The 21,926-nt window shown below is 60.8% G+C and overlaps 1 protein-coding gene across 1 annotated transcript; it reads left to right on the forward strand.

The window, feature by feature from the left end:
* The first annotated feature begins 1,251 nt into the window (after window positions 1-1,251).
* On the forward strand, window positions 1,252-21,629 carry LOC133360663 (homeotic protein female sterile-like). Its single transcript, XM_061579457.1, has 16 exons — window positions 1,252-1,317; window positions 1,526-1,704; window positions 1,882-2,300; window positions 4,356-4,426; window positions 4,899-5,192; window positions 7,044-7,309; window positions 7,787-8,051; window positions 8,568-9,223; window positions 9,706-9,962; window positions 10,209-10,305; window positions 17,285-17,402; window positions 18,056-18,204; window positions 18,834-19,029; window positions 19,932-20,141; window positions 20,885-21,487; window positions 21,564-21,629. The coding sequence occupies exons 1-16, from the start codon at window positions 1,252-1,254 to the stop codon at window positions 21,627-21,629; spliced, it is 3,912 nt and encodes a 1,303-aa protein (XP_061435441.1).
* Window positions 21,630-21,926: the final 297 nt, after the last annotated feature.

Consider the following 21,926-nt stretch of genomic DNA (forward strand, 5'->3'; position numbering starts at 1 on the left):
CACGTGAGAGAGGGGATATAAGGGAGAGACGGAGGAGGAGGTAGGGGGAGAAGAGAGTGAACGACAGAGGGGAGCCACGCTGGCGGTGAGGGGAGAAGTGGCGCCATTGCCACGTGGTTGGGCCCGATAGGCGCACTGGGGTGAAGTGTGCGCGGGCAGCGGAGCGAGCGGGTGCGCACGGGAGAGAGAGAGCCACACGGGGTGCGCGGGGCGCATGGCGAGGGTCGGTGGAGGAAGAGCGGGTGAAAGGAAAAGAACCCAATAAAGGACCAACGGAGAGCGACAACGTGTGAAGGAGTCCTTTATTACACTAGTAACGAATTGGCCACGTTCTGCGGACGTGACAAATCCTGTTACCAATTGGCCGTGTCGGGTGGTGGCGGGTTTAACGGCACGATTTAACCCAAAAAAACCCGTGTTATGGTTGAGTCTCATTATGATCGTAGCGTGCGGTTTAGTGGTGATCGTAACGCGCTTATTGCCCCGTGATGCCCCTGGGACTGAGGCTCGTGAGGAGCCCCCGACGGCAGAGGTCGCAACCGGGTACCCGATACCCGTACCCTACCCGATACGGGTAGCCGTTTGCGACCCTGGTGCGGCCGTGTACGGGTAAGGAATCAAAACCCGTTTGCCACCTCTGCCCGACGGCGACTCTCGCTCCCAAATCTTCTCCCCCACAGGCTGCGCAAGAACAACCGACGCGCGTTTTTGAACGTTTCGTAAGATTGGCGGAGGGGGGGGGGGGATGGGATGGGATGGGATCGGAAGGTCGTCTGGCAGGGATCGTTCCGGGCCAGATGGAGAGATCGCCTCGGTGCCCGGCCGGCCACGTCACGTCCGGAGGCGTTGCCGGAGGCGTTGCCGGAGGTGTTGCGTGAGCGGCGATTGACCCCAGCGTTTCTCCCCCCCCCTCCTCCTCCTCCTCCTCCTCCTCCTCCTCCTCCTCCTCCTCCTCCTCCTCCCTCCCTCTCTCTCCTTCCCCCCCCCCCACCCACACCCACCCCCACCCGGAGCAGCTCGCGTTCCCGCTCCCGCTCCTACTCGCGCTCGCGCTCCCGCTCGCACGACCGCTACCCGCCCAACTACCACCACGGCTACCACCACCCGGGGGGCGGCGGCGGCGGCCGCGGCGGCGGCGGCGGCGGCGGGGGGGGCTGGGGCCCGGGAGGGGGGGGCTCCGGCGGCGGGGGGGGCGGCGGGGACCCCGAGGGCGGGGGCCGAGGTGGGGGCTACCACCTGCAGAACAGGGGCATGCGCCGCCCCTACTACCGCGGCCGAGGCAACTTCCGCACCAACTTCCGCTACTTCCGCCCGGGCGTGCGGGGCGGCTACTACCGGGGGCGGGGCCGCGGCGGGGGCCAGTGGACGGGGCCCCCCCACGGGCCCGGCCAGGGCGGGGGCGGCCCGGGACAGGGCGGCGGCGGCGGCGGGGGGGGGTCCCGGCGGGCAGGGGGGCGGCTACTACCACCACCACCACCAGGAGCGCGGCCCCGGGGGCGGGGGTGGCCCTGGGGGTGGCGGCCAGGGCTACGGCGGGGACGGCTACCGGCCTCGCTCGCCGCGCTACGAGCGTCGATCGCGCTCGCGGACGCGCTCGAGGACGCGCTCCCGCTCCCGCTCGCTGCGCAGCAGCTACTCGCCCGGCGGGAAGCACCGGGCGCGGCGCTCCTCCTACACGCCGCCCCCCGCCTCCTCGTCCGCCCGGCACTACCGCGGCGGCGGCGGCAGCGGCGGGGGCGGCGGGGGCGGGGGCGGCGCCGCCGCGGGGGGAGGCGGGGGGGCCGCTCGGGGCGGCCGCGTCCACGGGGGCCACCACCACGGCGGCGGCCGCCACCACGGCGGCCACGGCGGGCACCACCACCACGGGCGGCGGTCGCGCAGCAGCCGCTCGCAGTCGCGCTCGCGCAGCCGCTCCCGCAGCCGCTCGCGCTCCTCCTCATCGTCGTCGTCGTCGCGAGGGGCCTCGCGATCGCCCGACCGCTCGCGCGAGGCCTCCGTGGCCGCCGCGCCGGGAGGAGGAGGAGGAGGAGGTTGGGCCGGGGGGGCGGCCGGGGGGGCGTCCTCGGTGGCACCGGCGGCCGGGGGGGAGGCCGTCGGTGCCGGTGCTGCCGTGAGCGGCGGGGGTTTCGCGGCGCGCGCCGGCGGTGCGTTTGGCGGGGCGGGGGCGCCGCGCGGCCGCACCACCTCGGCCTCGTTGAGGGGGAAATCGGCGTCCCCCAAGAGCGGCGGGCGCCCGCCAGCCCTGGGCGGCGCCGGAGAAAGCGGCAGAAAGGGAGACGGCGGCGGGAAAAACAACAACGGCAACGAGGAGGAGGACGAGGAGGAGGAGGAGGATAAGGGAGGCGCACGCAAGATGGGCGACTCGGACAAGGGGAATGGAAAGGCAGACACGGGTGAGCGCGTGTGTGTGGGGTGTGGGGATGTGTTTGTGTGTGGGGTGTGGGGGTGAGCGCATGGTGGTGAGCGCGTGGGGTGAGCTTGTGTAGGGGTGAGCATGTGTGGGGGTGAGCGCATGTGGGGGTGTGGGGGTGAGTGTGTGGGGGTAAGCGTATGGGGGGGTACGTCTGGGGGTGAGCGCGTGTAGGGGGGTACGTGTGGGGGTGAGCGCGTGTGGGGTGTGTGCGTGTGGGGTGTGTGCGTGTGGGGGTGAGCGTGTGGGGTGAGCGTGTGTGGGGTGAGTGTGTGGGGGTGAGCGCGTGTGGGGATGAGCGTATAGGGGTGAGCGTGCGGGGTGAGCGTGGGGGTGTGTGTGTGTGCTCGGGCCTGCGATCCTCCACCTTGGACTACATTTCCAACTAAACGCGAATTCACTTCAGGGCCCATCGCAGTCGCTGCGGATTCACCTGAAACAGTTGAAAAATATCGATTTAAAGCTTTCGTGACTGCAGGGTTTCATCTTCTTGGTTCTTTCGGTAAAGCCACGTAGAAGGGAAGTAATAAAATAATAAAAATAAAACATAATAAATTAATTCTCACGACGTTTCGGCCACAACGCAAGCAGCCGCAGGGAATGGATTCTTTGCTCCGCTGCAAGTTTCTCTCTACTACTCTCCCATTGACATATTTCGTTGCTTCCTCTTAGTATCTTTCACACGACGGTCAACGGTACAGTGTATAATAACAAATAGTATAAAAAAATGTATATGTTTAATACAATGTACAAAGTAATATATAGTATCGTAATTGTATAGTGAATATACAGCAGTGTGATACACATTAGGGTGGGTAGAATAATACATAGTGTAATATTACAATGTATAAGGTATAGGGTGGTGTATAGCAATACAGTATATATTTTAATGTTGGGTTTGTCTATGGCAGTATATAGTACGGTGTAGACTCGTGTGATGTAAGAGAATAAAGTTTAGATGGAAGCATATAATATATTTTTTACGACGTAGAATTGTAATGTATTACTTACTGCTAGTAACTCAGCTTATTGTAGAGTATATTTAGTATACTGATGATACTATGTAGTTTATACTTTAGTTGTTTCCGTGGTGGTTTTAGTTACTGCAGCTACATACTATTAACACTTCTTCCCTTTATTAATGCTACCCCTATCCCCTCCCTTTGATGCTGCTAATCCTGCATAATGCACGGGCATAAGTAGTACTAATCACATACCTGCATTTCCCATATCCCCCTCCCTTTGATGCTGCTAATCCTGCATAATGCACGGGCATAAGTAGTACTAATCACATACCTGCATTTCCCATATCCCCTCCCTTTGATGCTGCTCATCCTGCATTATGCACGGGCATAAGTAGTACTAATCACATACTTGCATTTCCCATAAATATGCTAAATTCCTCTTGATATGCAAATTCTTTTGTCAAGGCACCCTTTTCCCCCCTTCCAACCCAGCTTATATATATGCTCCAAGCTCGTGTGCTGTTTCATTCAGATGCTGTCGCCTCGACAGACCTGGTTTTCACCTGAGGACGGCTGCTTGCGTTGTGGCCGAAACGTTGTGAGAATTATTTTATTATGTTTCATTTTTATTATTTTATTACTTCCCTTCTACGTGACGACTTTACCGAAAGAACCAAGAAGTTGAAAAATAAGTCAATAAATGGCCGAGTTGGCCTGCTGCCACGGGCCTCGCCGATTGGCTGAGGGCGCGGGCTCAGCCCCCCCCCCTCGCTTTACGAGCGCTCCGATTGGCTGAAATCGCGGCGTCACCGCGACGGCCGTTGACCGATGAAGCCGTGACCTCCCCGAGGGGCCGTCACGGCGGCACGACCGGCGTCACGGAAACTCCCCAACGCCGCTGGCGGTGGGGTCACGGAGACGCTAACCCCCCCCGCGTCTCCCCCCCGCGTCTCCCCCCCCCCCCTTCCCCAACGTTGTAGGTGGGACTAGCGGCGGTGTGCTCTTCCCGGCGTTCAAGCGCACCACCACGGCAGGACGGGGAGCCTGGCAGGTGAGCGGGGGGGGGGCTGTGTCGGCGAGAAGGTGGGGGGGGTACGGGTAGGCCGTGAGTCACCGGTGAGTCACCGTTTGTCACTCATTTCCCAACGTCTTGTCTCTTCTCACAATTCAAGTTCCTAGAATCAACCCACCCGCGCCTGCAACGTGGCTTCATCCCAGAGGTCGCAATCAGGTACCCGATACCCGTACCCTACCCGTACCCGGTCGGGTACGGGTAGGGTACGAGTACGGGTAGGGTACGGGTACCCGTTTGCGACCCTGGTGCGGCCGGGTACGGGTAGGCCGTGAGTCACTGGTGAGTAACCGTTTGTCACTCATTTCGGGTAGGGTACGGGTAGGGTACGGGTACTCGTTAGCGACCCTGGTGCGGCCGGGTACGGGGGGGTAAGGAATCAAAACCCGTTAGCGACCTCTGCCCCACGTGCCCGTCTCTCTCTCTCTCTCTCCTCGTGCATCCCCGGCAGGGCCTCACCACGTACAACGACAACAGCCCTCCCCACACGGCCGCCCCCACGGCCCCGATGTCGCTGACGCTCACCAAACGCGCCGGTGCCGGCGCCGCCGGCGCCGCTACCACCGGGGCCGCCGGCACCGCGGCCGGCCAGAGGAGGCCCATGCCGCTCACGGGCCCCATGGGCAAACCCATCCTGCCGCAGAGGATCACGCTCAAGAGGAACATGATCGGGGGCGCGGCGGCGCAGGGCGGGGGCGGCACGGCCTCGGCCAATCAGCAGCAGGCGGGGGCGCCCGGACCGCAGGTGAGGAGGGGGTGGAGCGTGGTGAGTGTCGCCGGCGGGCGAGACGGACGAGTGTGACGTGGGGTTGATGGACGAGTGTGACGTGGGGTTGATGGACGAGTGTGACGTGGGGCTGACGGACGAGTGTGACGTGGGGCTGACGTACGAGCGTGACGTGGGGCTGACGGACGAGCGTGACGTGGGGTTGATGGACGAGTGTGACGTGGGGTTGACGGACGAGTGTGACGTGGGGTTGACGGACGAGCGTGACGTGGGGTTGATGGACGAGCGTGACGTGGGGTTGATGGACGAGCGTGACGTGGGGTTGATGGACGAGTGTGACGAGGGGTTGACGGACGAGCGTGACGTGGGGTTGATGGACGAGCGTGAAGTGGGGTTGATGGACGAGTGTGACGTGAAGTTGACGGACGAGCGTGACGTGGGGTTGATGGACGAGTGTGACGTGGGGTTGACGGACGAGCGTGACGTGGGGTTGATGGACGAGCGTGACGTGGGGTTGATGGACGAGTGTGACGTGGGGTTGATGGACGAGCGTGACGTGGGGTTGACGGACGAGTGTGACGTGGGGTTGATGGACGAGTGTGACGTGGGGTTGATGGACGAGCGTGACGTGGGGTTGATGGACGAGTGTGACGTGGGGTTGATGGACGAGTGTGACGTGGGGTTGATGGACGAGCGTGACGTGGGGTTGATGGACGAGCGTGAGGTGGGGTTGATGGACGAGTGTGACGTGGGGTTGATGGACGAGTGTGACGTGGGGTTGATGGACGAGCGTGACGTGGGGTTGATGGACGAGCGTGACGTGGGGTTGATGGACGAGCGTGACGTGGGGTTGATGGACGAGCGTGACGTGGGGTTGATGGACGAGCGTGACGTGGGGTTGATGGACGAGTGTGACGAGGGGTTGATGGACGAGTGTGACGTGGGGTTGACGGGCGAGTGTGACGTGGGGTTGATGGACGAGTGTGACGTGGGGTTGATGGACGAGTGTGACGTGGGGTTGATGGACGAGTGTGACGTGGGGCTGACGGGCGAGCGTGACGTGGGGTTGATGGGCGAGTGTGACGTGGGGCTGATGGACGAGTGTGACGTGGGGCTGACGGGCGAGCGTGACGTGGGGTTGATGGGCGAGTGTGACGTGGGGTTGATGGACGAGCGTGACGTGGGGTTGATGGACGAGCGTGACGTGGGGTTGATGGGCGAGTGTGACGTGGGGTTGATGGACGAGTGTGACGTGGGGTTGACGGACGAGCGTGACGTGGGGCTGACGGGCGAGCGTGACGTGGGGTTGATGGACGAGCGTGACGTGGGGTTGATGGACGAGCGTGACGTGGGGTTGATGGACGAGCGTGACGTGGGGTTGATGGACGAGCGTGACGAGGGGTTGATGGACGAGTGTGACGTGGGGTTGACGGACGAGTGTGACGTGGGGTTGACGGACGAGCGTGACGTGGGGTTGATGGACGAGCGTGACGTGGGGTTGATGGACGAGCGTGACGTGGGGTTGATGGACGAGTGTGACGAGGGGTTGACGGACGAGCGTGACGTGGGGTTGATGGACGAGCGTGAAGTGGGGTTGATGGACGAGTGTGACGTGAAGTTGACGGACGAGCGTGACGTGGGGTTGATGGACGAGTGTGACGTGGGGCTGATGGACGAGCGTGACGTGGGGTTGATGGGCGAGTGTGACGTGGGGTTGATGGACGAGTGTGACGTGGGGTTGACGGACGAGCGTGACGTGGGGCTGACGGGCGAGCGTGACGTGGGGCTGACGGGCGGTGCGGACTTCACTTTGACCTCTCTGCTACTGCTGCCCACCCCCCCCCCCCCCCCGTGCCGTTGACCCCTCAGCCTGGAGAGGGCCCCCCTCCGCCTGCGTCCAAGGAGAAGGCTCCTGCCGAGGGGCCCCCCGCGCCCACCGTGCGCAGGGGCTTCACCTCGGTGCCGCCGCCCCTCGCGGGCACGGGGAGCAAGGGGGGAGCCGAGGCCTCGGGGCCCACGGGGGGCGGGGAAGGCGGCGGTGCGGGTGACGCCGGCGGCGTCGGTGGTGGCGCCGGCGGTGGCAGTGGCGGTGGTGATGGTGGTGGTGGGCCTGAACTCGATGTGCACGTCCCACGGTGAGCATTGCGACGTGCGCGCGCTCAGCGTGCGAGTGAACGTGCGAGTGAGCGCGCGCTCACTCGCACGTTCACTCGCACGCCCAGCACACACTCACTTGCACTCGCTCACTCGCACGCCCAGCACACTCGCACGCTCTCACTCGCACGCCCAGCACACACTCACTCGCTCACTCGCACGCTCTCTCACTCGCACGCCCAGCACACACTCACTTGCTCACTCGCACGCTCTCTCACTCGCACGCCCAGCACACACTCACTCGCTCACTCGCACGCTCTCTCACTCGCACACCCAGCACACACTCACTCGCTCACTCGCACGCGCTCACTCGCACACCCAGCACACACTCACTCGCACGCTCGAGTGACCGTGCGAGTGAGTGAGCGAGTGAGCGTGCGAGTGAGTCTCTGGGTCGCTACGCCGCTAGCAACGGAGGCCACTCACTGCTGCTGCTGCTACTGCTGCGGTTGTCCCAGCTATGCGGAGGAGGCGCCCGTCGCGTCCTACAAGGACCGAGAGCCGGAGAGGGAGCGCGAGCGCGAGCGCGGCCGGGAACGCGATCGCAAGAAGAGGCGCGACGCTCTGTACGACGACGACGACGACGAGGAGGAGGAGGACGATGAGCCCGGCGGGGGCGTCCACGAGGAGAAGGCGGAGGGCGGCAAGATGGCTGCCGAGCCGCCCCCCCTGACGTTCATGATCACGCGCAACTCGGGCGGAGGGGATTACTACGGCAAGAAGGTGAGGGAGAGACAGGTAAATGGCGCGCAGGCAGGCGGACGGGTGAGCGAGTCGGTGAGTCGGTATGCGGGTCATAGAGTCTGAGTCGGCGAGTCTTGAGTCTGAGTTTGTGAGCAGGTGAGCGAGTCGGTGAGTCTTGAGTCTGTGAGCGGGTGAGCGGGTGAGCGGGTCGGTGAGTCCGTGAGTCTTGAGTCTGTGAGCGAGTGAACGGGTGAGCGGGTGAGTGAGTCGGTGAGCGAGTGAGTGAGTGAACGGGTGAGTGGGTGAATGAGTCGGTGAGTCTGTGAGTCTGTGAGCGAGTGAGTGGGTGAGCGAGTCGGTGAGTCTTGAGTCATTGAGCGAGTGAGCGAGTGAGTGGGGGTGAGTGAGTCGGTGAGTCGGTGAGTCTGTGAGCGAGTGAGCGGGTGAGCGAGTCTGTGAGTCGGTGAGCGAGTCGGTGAGTGAGTCGGTGAGTCTGTGAGCGAGTGAGTCGGCATGCCCCACCGCCACCGACCTGCGCTCCCTCCACCCCAACAGTCGGTGACGGCCTCGTCCACCCCTCCTCCGTCTGCCGCCGCCGGCGCCGGCTCGACCAAACGCCTGCGCCGCGTCGACTCTCCCGACCACCAGCGCTACCCCCACGCGGCCACCGCCACCGCCGGCCCTCCCGGCGCCGCGGCCGCCACCGCCTCCTCCACGCCCCCCACCTCCGGCGGCACCGGCGGCACCGGCGGCGGCAACGTCCCCATCACCGTGACGACGTCGAGCAAGGGTTACGACTTCAAGAAGATGCACGCCGGCGACGACGACGACTTTGCCGACTTCGCCGAGATCCTCTCCAAGTCGGCGCGCGCCAAGAAGGCCGCCGCCGCCGTCGCCGCCGCCAACGCCGCTGCCGCTGCTGCCGCGGCCGCAGCGGCTGCGGCCACCACCGCTCAGCAGCAGCAGCAGCAGCAGCAGGTTGTGTCCATGAGAAGCGTCGACAGCGGGAGCGACAGCGGCTCCGTGTCACCGCCCCCCGTCGTAGTTCGCAAGCGGCAGAGGGGGCAGCCGCCCCCCGCCGGCACGACGCTGCTGGGTAGCGGCATCGGCGTGAGAGGCGGTGACGTGAGGGGCGGTGACGTGAGGGGCGGTGACGTGGACCTGGATGAGCCGGTGGTGGTGCGCGTTGACCCTCTGCGCTTGACCGTGCGGTGAGTGACTCACCGGACCCCTCCTGCCGGTCTTCTCTCTCTCTCGCGTCGTCTTCCGTGCGGCCGCTGGCGGTGGAGGCTGCTAATCGCTAACAGCACTTGCCCCCACCTGTCCGTCACAGGCTACACGGGGGATCTTTGTCTGTTCATCGGCGCTGCTACTCGCTACCTGGTGCAGTGTGTAGCAAACATTGCCACTGGGGGAGACAAAGGCGGCCGGGCGTGGTGCTGGCAACTTACCCCCCTTGCACCGTGCCGGCCTTCATAGGTGCTGCTCATGAACAGCTCTTGCCCCCAACAGTCTGTTGAGGCTACCCGGGGGATCTTTGTCTTTGTAGGTGCTACTCACTAACAGCACTTGCCCCACCTGTCTGTCACAGGCTTCACGGGGGATCTTTGTTTTTGTAGGTTCTACTCACTAACAGCACTTGCCCCAACAGCCTGCTAATGCTACATGGGGGATCTTTGTGCGCGTGTTTCAGGCCTGGCGCGTCGCTCTCTCTGAGCGACGAGCGACAGCTCTCCATGGACTTGGTCTCGGTGCGACGATCTCGCTCCCAACGCGACCGCGATCCCACCGCCGGCACGAGCGGCGGCGGCGGTGGCGGCGGTGGTGGCGGTGGTGGCGGTGACTCGTTTCGTTCCATTTTCCACCACATCCCCACCGCCTCCGCCCGCCCGCCCAGCCCCTCAATCGCTTTCCTGCAGCACATCGTGTCTTTGGTGCACCACGTACGCGGTAAGGAGACCCTCTCTGTCACGTCTAGACACACACTCTCTCTGTGATACTCTCGTTCACATGTACACGCACTCGCTACCATTCACTACACATGTACACACACTCACATTCACATGTACACACTCATTCACATGTACACTCTCATTCACATACAAACACTCACTGTCATTAACATACAAACACTCACATTCACAGTCACCCACGGGGGATTCACTCGCCCCGTCTCCCCCCGCCGCCCCCACACAGAGCACCGCTTCAAGCCCGCCACCATGACCCTGAACGAGCGCTTTGGGAGCCTTCAGGAGGCCAGTGAGGCTGGGAACAAGAGTCCCGAGATCCGCAGGTAAGGCCCGGTGCCGCCCCCTCCCCCCTTGCCCCCCTCCCGTGGGGTCCGCTTAGACATGGGGCCTGGGGTCGGGGGGGGCGCAGCAGGAAGATGCCTGTTCGTCCGTGTATCCGTCCGTCCGTCCGTCGATTTAAAAAAAAATAAACCTGGACGCTCGCGCCCGACATTGCGATCGAGCACCGGAGAGGAGAGGGAGGGTCGCTCGTTGTGACCCCCGGGCGGGCGAGCGAGCGAGCCACGCTGCCGACACGACGGAGCAGACGGATTCGGACGCGACGATGACGACGGACGAGAGACGCAGCTGACGGGGGGACGGTGCAAATGACTCTGGAATCGAGTCTCTGGTTGGCCCGTGACCACCGCACCCGCCGCACCGTGAAGAGGCGTTCGACCGCGGCGCGTGGTGGTTGAGCCGACGCACTTGCAGCGCCGTCGATGCCGTCACCGGGCCAGCAGCGGAAAGAGCAATGCCGAGGGCCGCCGGCCAGAGGCAAGCGAGCGGTCGTGGTGGAAGGGAGGCCGCCTTCGTGAGTTTGTGGGGGATGGGATGGCTACACAAGCGGGGGGCGGGCGTTCACGCGCAGGTAGCGGCAACGGGAGGCAAGGGGTACAGGGCGGTGACGGAGGGTGGCGGTGCTTTAGGAGGACCCGTCCTGGTCCTGCTAAGGCACCGCACCCCCACGCACGAACGCTACTCCACAAAACGATCCATTTGGCAGCGTTGTCGGCAAAACGGTGACCGCCCACCCGCCCGCCCGCTGCCGGGGCGGTATCGTGATGACCTCGTAGGCCGATACGGCACCACCGATGCCGGGCCGTCACTGGGAAAGTTATGCTGCGTTTGTTCTGCGGTCGAGCAGAGAGAGAAATCGCGTTTCACATGCGTTTAAAAAATAAAAAGTCCCCGCTTTTTGTTGTTGTCGTTTTACCGAACTATCAAGGGAATCCCCGCCCACTGGTTGCGGGCGCGCAATGGTTTTTGCGCGGGGGGTTAAAAAGAGGGTTTGCTTTTGTTCACGTGAAGATCCAAATTCTCCCAACGGATTTTGGTTGAGCTGGGAAGATGGGCTTGGCCAGAGAATGACCCGTTAACTCGACAGCTCCTCCTCCGTTCGACGGAGCAAGTGTTGTTTTAAAAAAACGGCAATGTTCAAGTCCTCGACGGTGACGTTGCTTTCGTTTTGTAGAGCGAGAGCGAGAGAGATTTAATTTCTAGCCGTTGATTTGGTGAGATTTCTTCCGCAGCTCTTGTCGACGGCTCTTCTTGGCTCTGTATTCGCGCTGAGTTGAGCTTGAACCGGACGGGTGCTATAATGTGTGATCGACCAAATGGCGGGCCTGCGGCGAGAAATGTGACGGCTGGTCGGAAACAAGAATTGAAAATACAGAATTTTGCTGAAAAGATGAAAAAAATGCTAAAAAGTGTATCCGTCATCGCGGATCTAGAGAAAGGTGAGTTCGCCCCATGGCTGACGTGTGAAAAATTCTGCGGCTGACAACGAACAGCAAAACAAACAAAAAAATGGACGGCCAGTCCACAAGAGGTATGACCTCAAAATGGCGGGAGGAGCCACGGGTCAAAACAAAATGGCCGCCACAAGATTTTTTTTTTTTTAAACACGGGCCGGCTCGCAAACAACGCAAAACGGAGGGTGACGGAGAGAGCAAAAGGCTGGGGGCCCACTTGGCCACCTCAAGCGGCATGGCCGATGGCGACCAACAAAACGGCCTGGCGTGCAGGCTCCTGCAGGATCGCGAAGAAACCTTCAAAATGGCTGATGCTGAAAGAAAGTGGTTGTGCAAAATGGCCGCCTTAGCAACAAGTAGGGTGTTTTTTTTTTGTTCAAGTTGATTTAAAAGCTCATGGGCTGGGCTTTTTAGTGATGATGATGATACTAACAATAAAACCTTTAACCACTGGTGTGATTGTGTGCTCATTTTAAGGCTCGTTGTTGATGTGGTTTGCAGGACATCACAGGGGATGTGACCTTTGCACCTGTTTTTCGATGCAGAAGGATGTTGAAACCCTGCAAAGGAGGCTCTGACTTCCTTTACGGAACGTACGACTCCTCACCGCCCGCATTTCACTCCTCGCGGAGATGGGCCTGATGCGTGGAGGCCTTGAGTGCCCGTGAGTCTCGTCAGAGAGGGCCCCCACCTCCAACCCTCCCTCCCCCTCGAAGCTCGCCACTCTAGAGAGTAGCACTGATGAGCGTTCGTCGGGCGCTCGGCCAAAAACCAAACGAAGACAAAAAAGAGCTCGGTGATGTGACGACGTCTCTCTAAAACAAAAACAACAAAAAAACCGGGAGCCGCGTCTTGACCTGCGGGTCCGGCTGGCCCGGGGAAAAGTAGCCACCCTCTGGCGGACGCGAGCTGTCCGCAGCGGCGTGTCTTAGTGTTCCCTCAGCCCCACCGCTAGGAGGTAAGTGGCGGTCGCTCGCGGCGTTTGTGCTGTCGTCGGCTGTCGTCGGCTGTCGTCGCTGCTGTTGCTGCTGCTGCTGCTGCTCCCGTGCGTTTTGCGGTTTTGCGCGCGTGTTGTAAAGAGTCGGGTTGAGCCCGCGGGCGGGCAGGCTTGGATCGTTGTCTGCTCTCCATGCAGCGGATGCCAATTATTTTTTGTTTAAACTCACACACACACAGGTGACCTTTGACCGTGCAACACTTCCAGGACATGTTTGTGCTGGATGTGGAAGGGGGCATTGGCGTGACCGAGAGACGGGAAGAGTCGTGTGACCCTAGCCCGCCCGGCAATGCAAAGCCGAGCCGGCGGCCAAAACCGGTGGTGGAAAGTCGTCACCGCCGCAATCTAAAACCGAACGAAAGAGGGGAAGGACGCAGCTTTTGTGACGAGCCGTCCACAACATTTCACACTTGCCGTGCGGGCCAATCGAAGCCGCGAGGCTGCGGCAAAGGCTATTTGCACCCACAGCAGTGAAATGGGAGAGAGTGGCTGGTGATGGTGGTGGCGATGGTGGTGGTGGCGGCGGCGGCGGCCGTGTCGCAATGTCTGTGAAAGCGCCACTCGCCTGGCCTACCTGGGTCTGAGCGGGGCGACACGTTTGACGTTGGGTACGGCACCCACCCTCCAAGTCCGGGGGAAGTCCACGTGAGTTGTCGAGAACCGGCCTGAACGTAAACGAAGCGGAAAGAGTGACAGGCTGACATAGCGCGTGCGCACGTTTACTTACACGCTTTGTCGGAGCTGAGACTAACGACTTGTGTGAGTAACAGCTAGGGATGTAACGATTCTCCCATCTCCACGATTCGATGATTTGGCACGGCTAGGGAGGGATAAGTGCGGTAGATTCATTTTATTTGGAAAGTCCACATTGACTGCAGGGTTCCAATGAATCGAGCGCACGCGACATCCGCACGACCGAAGGAATCAATCCTCGCGTGTAATAACCATAAGAGGTGAATATAGCCAATGAATCGTTGCATCCCTCCTTATCGTCTGTTCGTGTGCATTTTGATGTGGGTTAACAAAGTGTTCGGAGTTAGCGCAGGGGTGATTGACACTCCTAATAAAAAAAAATTGGGTTTGAGTGCGTAAATATAAATGTCGTTAAACCCGACGGTCAATTAGTAACGAAGTTTGTCACGTGAACAGAACGTGCCATTTCGTTGCTAGTACAGCGCAACGGTGTGTTGGAGAGCAAATCTACAATATTTACAATCTGAGTACGACGTTTCGCCAGTAATTATAAACCGACAACACTGGTGTGCTGTGCTCGTAACTAATTGGCATGTTCTGTTTACGTGGAAAACCCTTTACTAATTAGCTGTGTCGTGTGGTGGCAGGATTAACGACACATTTATTTACATGGTGCTTCAAAATGTTTTAACACTTCTGAGAATTTGCAACAATACCACAAGAAATGGTGAACAAGTGGAGACTTTGACTTTTTGAAGCTATCAATGTACATTTGGTATCATGTTACAGTGTATCATCCGTTCTCTTTACATGAAACACGACAGTCTTGTGTAAGTGTAAAAACATGTGAAGCATCATGGGACCTCCTTTGCCAGTACTCTGGTCTAACAACCGTTATGAGACTAGGCTCAAAAGAAAGCTGTCTCTGGTGTGGACCAATCAGTTTCAAAGACAATGCATAAATTCTGACCACAAGCATCGTGGTTAATGCAGACACGATTCCTCGTAAAAGGTTTCAGTTTGGTGTTTTAACATCTTAACACTTGTTTTGTTGCCAGAAAAAAGCGGAAAACCTCTTGTCAAATTTGAAGCACGCTGTATGTTCTAATGGATGACATTGGTCGCGAAAGCCCCACTGCTACTGCTACTATGTATTAAAGTGATTGACACCGACCGTGTACCGTGAGAAGAGATGTGCAACACGGCATCGGATTTGTGAATTCGAGCGAGTTATGCCGGCCGCAATGTTTGGCGAACTCGAACCGCGTGAATATGGGGCATGACCCTGGCATTTGTTGACTCCTTTTTTCCCCTCCCAGCTTTTCGCCACTAGGTGGCGGACGTGTGTCCAAGATGGCGGCGTCCTTGCACGACTGCACAACAGAAGAAAGCCGCAAGATGTTTGTCGTTTGATTTTTTTTTGTCCTCGTGGGTGATGAGGCGGGGGGAGGCATCGGGACAACTCCGTCACAGACTGAAGCCGTGAACCGTGGCAATGTTTACAAATGGGAGTGGCCAAGGCCGGCTGATGTTTCGCCTCCAGCCAGCCCAGGGCCTCTTCTCGCCGAGAGCTTTATGGGTTTCGGCGAATGTCGGCGTTGACTCGAAACGTTGGCGTGTTGACCGCCTCTAAAGCGACCGGCGCGTGTCGCCGGAGAAGAGGGGCTTTCTCCCCCCCTTTTAGCGCGTCGGGAGTCTCCATCTCACGGTGGCGTCTCGAGTGTCGGGAGACGCTGAAGTCCTTTAGCGGGGGAAGTGTTTGCACCTGTGCCCCACCTAGGTAGCCAATTCCCGGTGCTAATCGGAAGTCACGGTGTGAACGGTGGGGGAGGTGGGGGCAGGGTTGCCGATGGAAGCGGGAGTGATGACACGGCATCTTTTTCTACGACAGATGTTTCAGGCGGTGAGGAGCAGGAGGAGGAGGGTGGCCCCCAAAACACACCCCGATGGGGTCACGCTCCCCTGGCGGGCAACCGTTCGAACTTTGCCCCGCCGATTTATTATTATTTTTGCCGAGACCTCGCCGACGGTGGTGGCGGTGGCGGTGGTGGGGGGTGGCGGTGAGGGAGGTGGGGGGGAGTGGAAACCACCAAAAGTCTCGGTGCGGTTTCGGCGGTTCCGTCAAGATGTTGATTCTGGGCCAGAGATCTGAATCATCCTTCCTGTGCCACGCCGGCCGCGGTTGTTCATCGCGACGCGCTCAGCGGAGAGACGCGCAGAGTTTTTTTAGACAGCGAGAACAGCAGAAGAAGCGAAGGGACCCCCCTCTGGAGTTGCAGCTTGGGCTGGTAACGTCAGCGGCACACCTCGGCAAACCGGACAGATGACGCCCCCCCCCCCCCCGTGCCGCTGTGAATGCGCCAGTTCGCCCCTGCGATGAATTTCTCCGCTCGGTAATTTGAGCGGGGCTTGAAGGGGGGGGGGGCGAGGGCCGATGAGTGAGGGAGGGGGAGGCCCTTTTGAGTTGCACGTTAGAAACGCACGAGGCCCCCCGCGTCGTCGGCTTGTTGAATGGCCATGTAAACGCGACGATGTGCGGTGTTGTGTTGATCCGTGCGCTGTTGTGTTGATCGTGGGAAAAACAATGTCCGCTTTTTCGTGCCCCCCCTCCCTCCCCTTGTCTGTTCCTCTTGTGTCTGTGCGCGTGTCTCTCTCCCCTCTTGAAGCTGTAGTGTCCACGGAAGACCGCCGCGCCCTGTGCGCCGTTTATAAGACGCGCAAAACGTTCGCGAGAGCGAGAAACGCCAAAAACCAAAAAACACCGCAACCAACCAAACAAAAACAAACCAAAAAAACAACCAGAACCCGATATACAAAAAAAAAGGAGCGGTGGCCAAAGCGCCCGCCCCCACCACCCCCACTGCCACCCCGCGAAAAAAATATTTGTACAAAAAAAAAAACCCCAAAAACTGGAGGTTTCTGTTTTTGCCGGGCGCGGGCAAGACATCCAGCGAGTACGTTACCCGCCCGGCGCCTCGCGCGGTTTTGACGCTCGCTCGCCCACTCGCTCGCCCGCTCGTTCATTCACTCTCCTGCTCACTCGCTCACTCACTCGCTCGCTCGCTCACTTGCTCACTCGCTCACTCTCGCTCTCTCCGCAGACTTAAGGGTTTGCTAATTTGAAAGTCCGTTTTGACACGTCGTTAGTGTTAGTTTAACACGTAACTAATAGCTCGTGGTAGTTTAACACGTAGATTTTTATTTAGTTGAACATGTAATAGTAGTTTTGTAATGGTCAGTTCAACGCGTGGTTAGCAAGTTTAAAACGTAGCTAGTGGTTCATCTTCTTGGTTCTTTCGGTAAAGTCACGTAGAAGGGAAGTAATAAAATAATAAAAATAAAACATAATAAAACAATTCTCACGACGTTTCGGCCACAATTGTTTTATTATGTTTTAATTTTATTATTTTATTACTTCCCTTCTACGTGACTTTACCGAAAGAACCAAGAAGATGAATCCCTGCAGTCACGAAAGCTTTAAATCGTAGCTAGTGGTTGTTTAACACGCGTACTTTCGCGACCAACATCCATGATACACGGGGGCTTGTTGTGTCGTTAAAACCTGCCGCCACACTCTTACTTTACACTCTGCTAGTCCCCTCTGTTGGGCTTGCTATTGCGGTGCATTGTCTGGCCGGTAGCGGCGCCGCCCCTGCTAGCGTGCCCGGCAGCGCCGTCGGCCGCGATCGGCTTCTGTCTCCGCGTGCGCCGCGTGCTGCGGCCTGCCGGACAGCCGTCGCTTGCTGCTGCTGTTGTGTGGCCGGCGGGCACGTGACCTTTGCCCGCCGCCCGTCCGCCCGTCCGTCCGTCCGCGTGCAGGAGGATCGACATCTCTCCCGACTTCCTGAAGCGTCACAAGAAGAAGGAGAGCGTCGACGGCGCCGCCTCCTCCTCGGGGAAATTCTCGCTGCGACGCGACAGCAGCGCCAGCAGCAAGGCACGGCGGCTCGCTCGCTCTCTCGCTCGACCGCTCACCCGCTCGCTCACTCACTCAGCTCTCGACCGCTCACCCACTCGTCCATTCGTCCGCTCACTTGCTCGTCCGTTCGTTTCCCCGCTCTCGCCCACTCACCTGTCTGTTCACTTGCACACTCGCTCGCACACTCACCCACTCGCCCGTTCATTCACCCACTCACCCGTCCATTCACCCACTCACCCGTCCAGTCACCCACTCACCCATCCATTCACCCACTCACCCGTCCACTCACCTACTCACCCACTCACCCGTCCACTCACCCATTCATTCACCCACTCACCCGTCCACTCACCCGTTCATTCACCCACTCACCCGTCCATTCACCCATCCATTCACCCACTCACCCGTCCACTCACCTACTCACCCACTCACCCGTCCACTCACCCGTTCATTCACCCACTCACCCATCCATTCACCCATCCATTCACCCACTCACCCGTCCACTCACCTACTCACCCACTCACCCGTCCACTCACCCGTCCACCGTCCATTCACCCACTCGCCCATCTGTTTATGTGTTCACCCGCTCGTCCGTCCGTCCGGCCATTCGCTTGTTCACCCGCTGACCCGCTAGCGTTCACTCGCTTATTGACTCACCGCCCCCCTCCGTGCAGGAGGAGGAACAGCAGCAGCAGCAGGCGAGGGAGAAGTCGAGCGAGCGAGCGCCCAAGGCGGAGCGGAGGCACAAGGAGCGCGGGGAGCGGGGGGAGAGGGAGAGGGGGGAGCGTGGCGACGAGCGGGAACAGCGGGAGCGCGACGAACGGTGAGCGAGTGTGTGTGTGTCACCGTGTGTGTGTCACCGTGTGTGTGTGTGTCACCGTGTGTGTGTGTCACCGTGTGTGTGTGTGGGTGTCACCGCGTGTGGGTGTCAACGCGTGTGTGTGTGTGTGTGTGTCAACGCGTGTGTGTGTGTGTGTGTCCCCGTGTGTGTGTGTGTCACCGTGTGTGTGTGTGGGTGTCACCGCGTGTGGGTGTCAACGCGTGTGTGTGTGTGTGTGTCAACGCGTGTGTGTGTGTCCCCGTGTGTGTGTGTCACCGTGTGTGTGTGTCACCGTGTGTGTGTGTCAACGCGTATGTGTGTGTCACCGTGTGTGTGTCAACGCGTGTGTGTCACTGTGTGTGTGTGTGTCAACGTGTGTGTGTGTGTCACTGTGTGTGTGTCACCGCGTGTGTGTGTCACTGTGTGTGTGTCACCGCGTGTGTGTGTCAACGCGTGTGTGTGTGTCACCGGGTGTGTGTGTCACCGCGCGTGTGTGTTTCACAGCGTGTGTGTCACCATGTGTGGGGAGTGGTGGTGCAGCGGTTAGCGCGCTGCACTATGAACCCGGAGACCCGAGTTCGATTCCCGCTCACGGCCACCAACACCGGTGACGATTATCTGCCTTTGCGCAGGAGATCTCGCTCGGCCAGCCACGAGGAAGTCTACGGCTTTGAGAAGGGCGGCAGGTCAAGCTCCAAGGACTACTACCACCAGCAGCAGCAGCATCAGCAGCAGCTGCAGCAGCAGCAGCACGGGTACCAGCAGCAGCAGGGCGGCTACCAGCACCGCGGCTCATCCTGGCAGCCACGGAGTCGCCCCGCGCCCTACGTGAGTGAGGCAGGGCGCGCACACAGCACGCACACACAGCACACACACACAGCGCACACACACAGCACACACACACAGCACACACAGCACACACAAACACACAGCACACACACACAGCACACACACACAGCACACACACAGCACACACACACAGCACACACACACACAGCGCACACACACAGCACACACACACACAGCACACACACAGTACACACAGGATGGTGGTGTTGGTGGTGGTGGTGGCAGTGGCGGTGAGGGTGGTGGGTGGCGGTGGTGAGGGTGGTGGTGGTGGTGAGGGTGGTGGTGGTGGGGGGGGTGGTGGTGGTGAGGGTGGTGAGGGTGGTGGTGGAGGATGGTGGTGGTGGTGGCGGTGAGGGTGGCGGTGGTGGGGGTGGTGGTGGTGGTGGTGGCGGTGAGGGTCGTGGGTGGTGGTGGTGAGGGTGGTGGTGGTGGTGAGGGTGGTGGCGGTGGAGGGTGGCGGTGGTGGGGGTGGTGGTGGCGGTGTTGGTGGTGAGGGTGGTGAGGGTGGTGGCGGTGGTGGTGGTGGAGAGTGGTGGTGGTGGAGGATAGTGGCGGTGGTGGGGGTGGTGGTGGTGAGGGTGGTGGCGGTGTTGGTGGTGAGGGTGGCGGTGGTGGGGGTGGTGGTGGTGGTGGTGAGGGTGGCGGTGTTGGTGGTGAGGGTGGTGGCGGTGGAGGGTGGTGGTGGTGGAGGATGGTGGTGGTGGTGGAGGGTGGTGGTGGTGGTGGAGGATAGTGGCGGTGGTGGGGGTGGTGGTGGTGAGGGTGGTGGCGGTGTTGGTGGTGAGGGTGGCGGTGGTGGGGGTGGTGGCGGTGTTGGTGGCGGATGGTGGTGGTGAGCATGGTTTGGGGGTTCGAATCGGCCTGTTGCCTCCGCCTCCCAGATGCAGTTCCGTGGCCGTGTGCGCTACCGCGGCCGCGGCTACGGTGGGGGGGGCTACCCCCCCCCGCCGGGCGGGGGCTACGGACGTCCCCATGACGACGGCGGCGGCGGGGGGGGCTCCCCGCCCCCCCAGAGTTCCCGCCGGAGTGGGGGGGGGCGCGAGGAGGAGTGGGAGTCGGAGTACCAGCCACGCAGCAAGAAGTACTACCTGGTAAGTGGGCACGGGCCTGCACACACACACACACATGTACACACGTACACACACACGTACACACGTACACACACACGTACACACACACACACATGTACACCAGTTACTTGTGGAACTACAAAGACAACGATCCCCCAGGTAGCCTCAACGGACTGTTGGGGGCAAGAGCTGTTCGTGAGCAGCATCTACACACCGCACCAGATACGCGTTTTGAGGCTGAGTCGACCTAGGGGAGGCCCAGGGCCGGTTCAGATAATCGTCACCGGTGGTGTTGGTGTTGGCCGTGAGCGGGAATCGAACCCGGGCCGCCAGGTTCGTAGCGCAGCGTGGCGCTAACCACTACACCCCCCACTCCTCCACCTCCTCTTCCCCTTCCCCCCCCTCTCCTACTCCTCCATCTCAACCTCATCCACTCTCCCCCCTCTCCTCCACCTCCTCCTCCACCCCCCCCCTCCTCCTCCACTCCTCCATCTCCACCTCCACCTCCACCCCCCCCTCCTCCTCCATCTCCTCCTACCTCACCCCCTCTCCTCCTCCTCCATCTCCTCCCCCCCCTCCTCCTCCACTCCTCCACCTCCACCCCCCCTGCCTCCATCTCCTCCACCTCCACCTCCTCCTCCACCCCTCCCTCCTCCTCCATCTTCTCCCCCACCCCCCACCCCCCCTCCCCCTCTCTCCTCCTCTCCTCCATCTCCTCCTACCTCACCCTCTCTCCCCCCCCCCTCTCCTCCTCCTCCCCCCAGCACGACGACCGTGAAGACGACGTTGGTGGTGTTGGCGTGAAGGATGCGTGGGGCAGCGGTGGCCGTGGCGACGCGGCCGCCCTCCCCCCCGCCCCCTCCTCCTCCTCGTCCAAGCGAGCCGCCCCCGCCACTCGCTCCTCCTCCACGGCGGTAACGGCGGCGGCGGGCGGCGGTAACGGCGGAGGCGGGAGCCCGGCGTTCTCGGCTAACGCGGGGACCGGCGCGGCGGCGGCGGCGTCGGCGTCGTTGTCAGGGGGCGGCGGCAGGAGAGGGGGCGGCAGAGCCGGCGGTGGCGGGGGGAGTGGCGGGGGTGGCGGTGGGGGAGCTGCGGCCGCGTTTGCGTACGGGCGGCGCGAGGCGGCAGCAGGAGGGGGGGCCAGCCCCAAGTGGACGCACGACAAGTTCCGTGCCAGCGACGAGGACGACGACGATGACGACGACGACGATGGCAGCAGCAGCGGAGGAGGAGGAGGAGGAGGACGCGGCCGCGGTAGAAACGACGACGACGACGATGATGGAGGAGGAGCGAGGGGAGGAGGAGGGGGGAGTGCACCTGGGGGCGACAAGAAGGGGGCGGCCGCGCAGAGAGGAAAAGACGACAAGGTGAGGGGGGGCGGGGGGTGGGGCGGGGGGTGGGGGGTGGGGGGGTGAGCTCCCCCCCCCCACCCGCCCACCGCAGCGATTCGATTGGTCGTCGCGACTCTTCATTGCTCGTTACAAAGCCCCCCTTGTCCCGTTCCGCTGACGTTCTGGCAAGTCTGCTGCTGTAGATTTGGAGTTTGCGTGTCTCTCATCATCATCACGGTGGCTAGGAGATGTTGACTACCTCGCCTGGTGTACAGGAGGTCGTGGGTTCGATCACGACTCTGACGATGCCTGCTGCTGTAGATTTGTAGTTTGCGTGTCTCTCTCATCATCATCATCACAATGGCTAGGAGATGTTGACTACCTCGCCTGGTGTACAGGAGGTCGTGGGTTCGATCCCGACCCTGACGATGCCTGCTGCTGTAGATTTGGAGTTTGCGTCTCTCTCTCATCATCA

This window comes from Lethenteron reissneri, chromosome 69 (assembly GCF_015708825.2).
Source record: "Lethenteron reissneri isolate LAM-NWPU_2019-01 chromosome 69, ASM1570882v1, whole genome shotgun sequence".
In the NCBI taxonomy this organism is placed as follows: Eukaryota; Metazoa; Chordata; class Hyperoartia; order Petromyzontiformes; family Petromyzontidae; genus Lethenteron; species Lethenteron reissneri.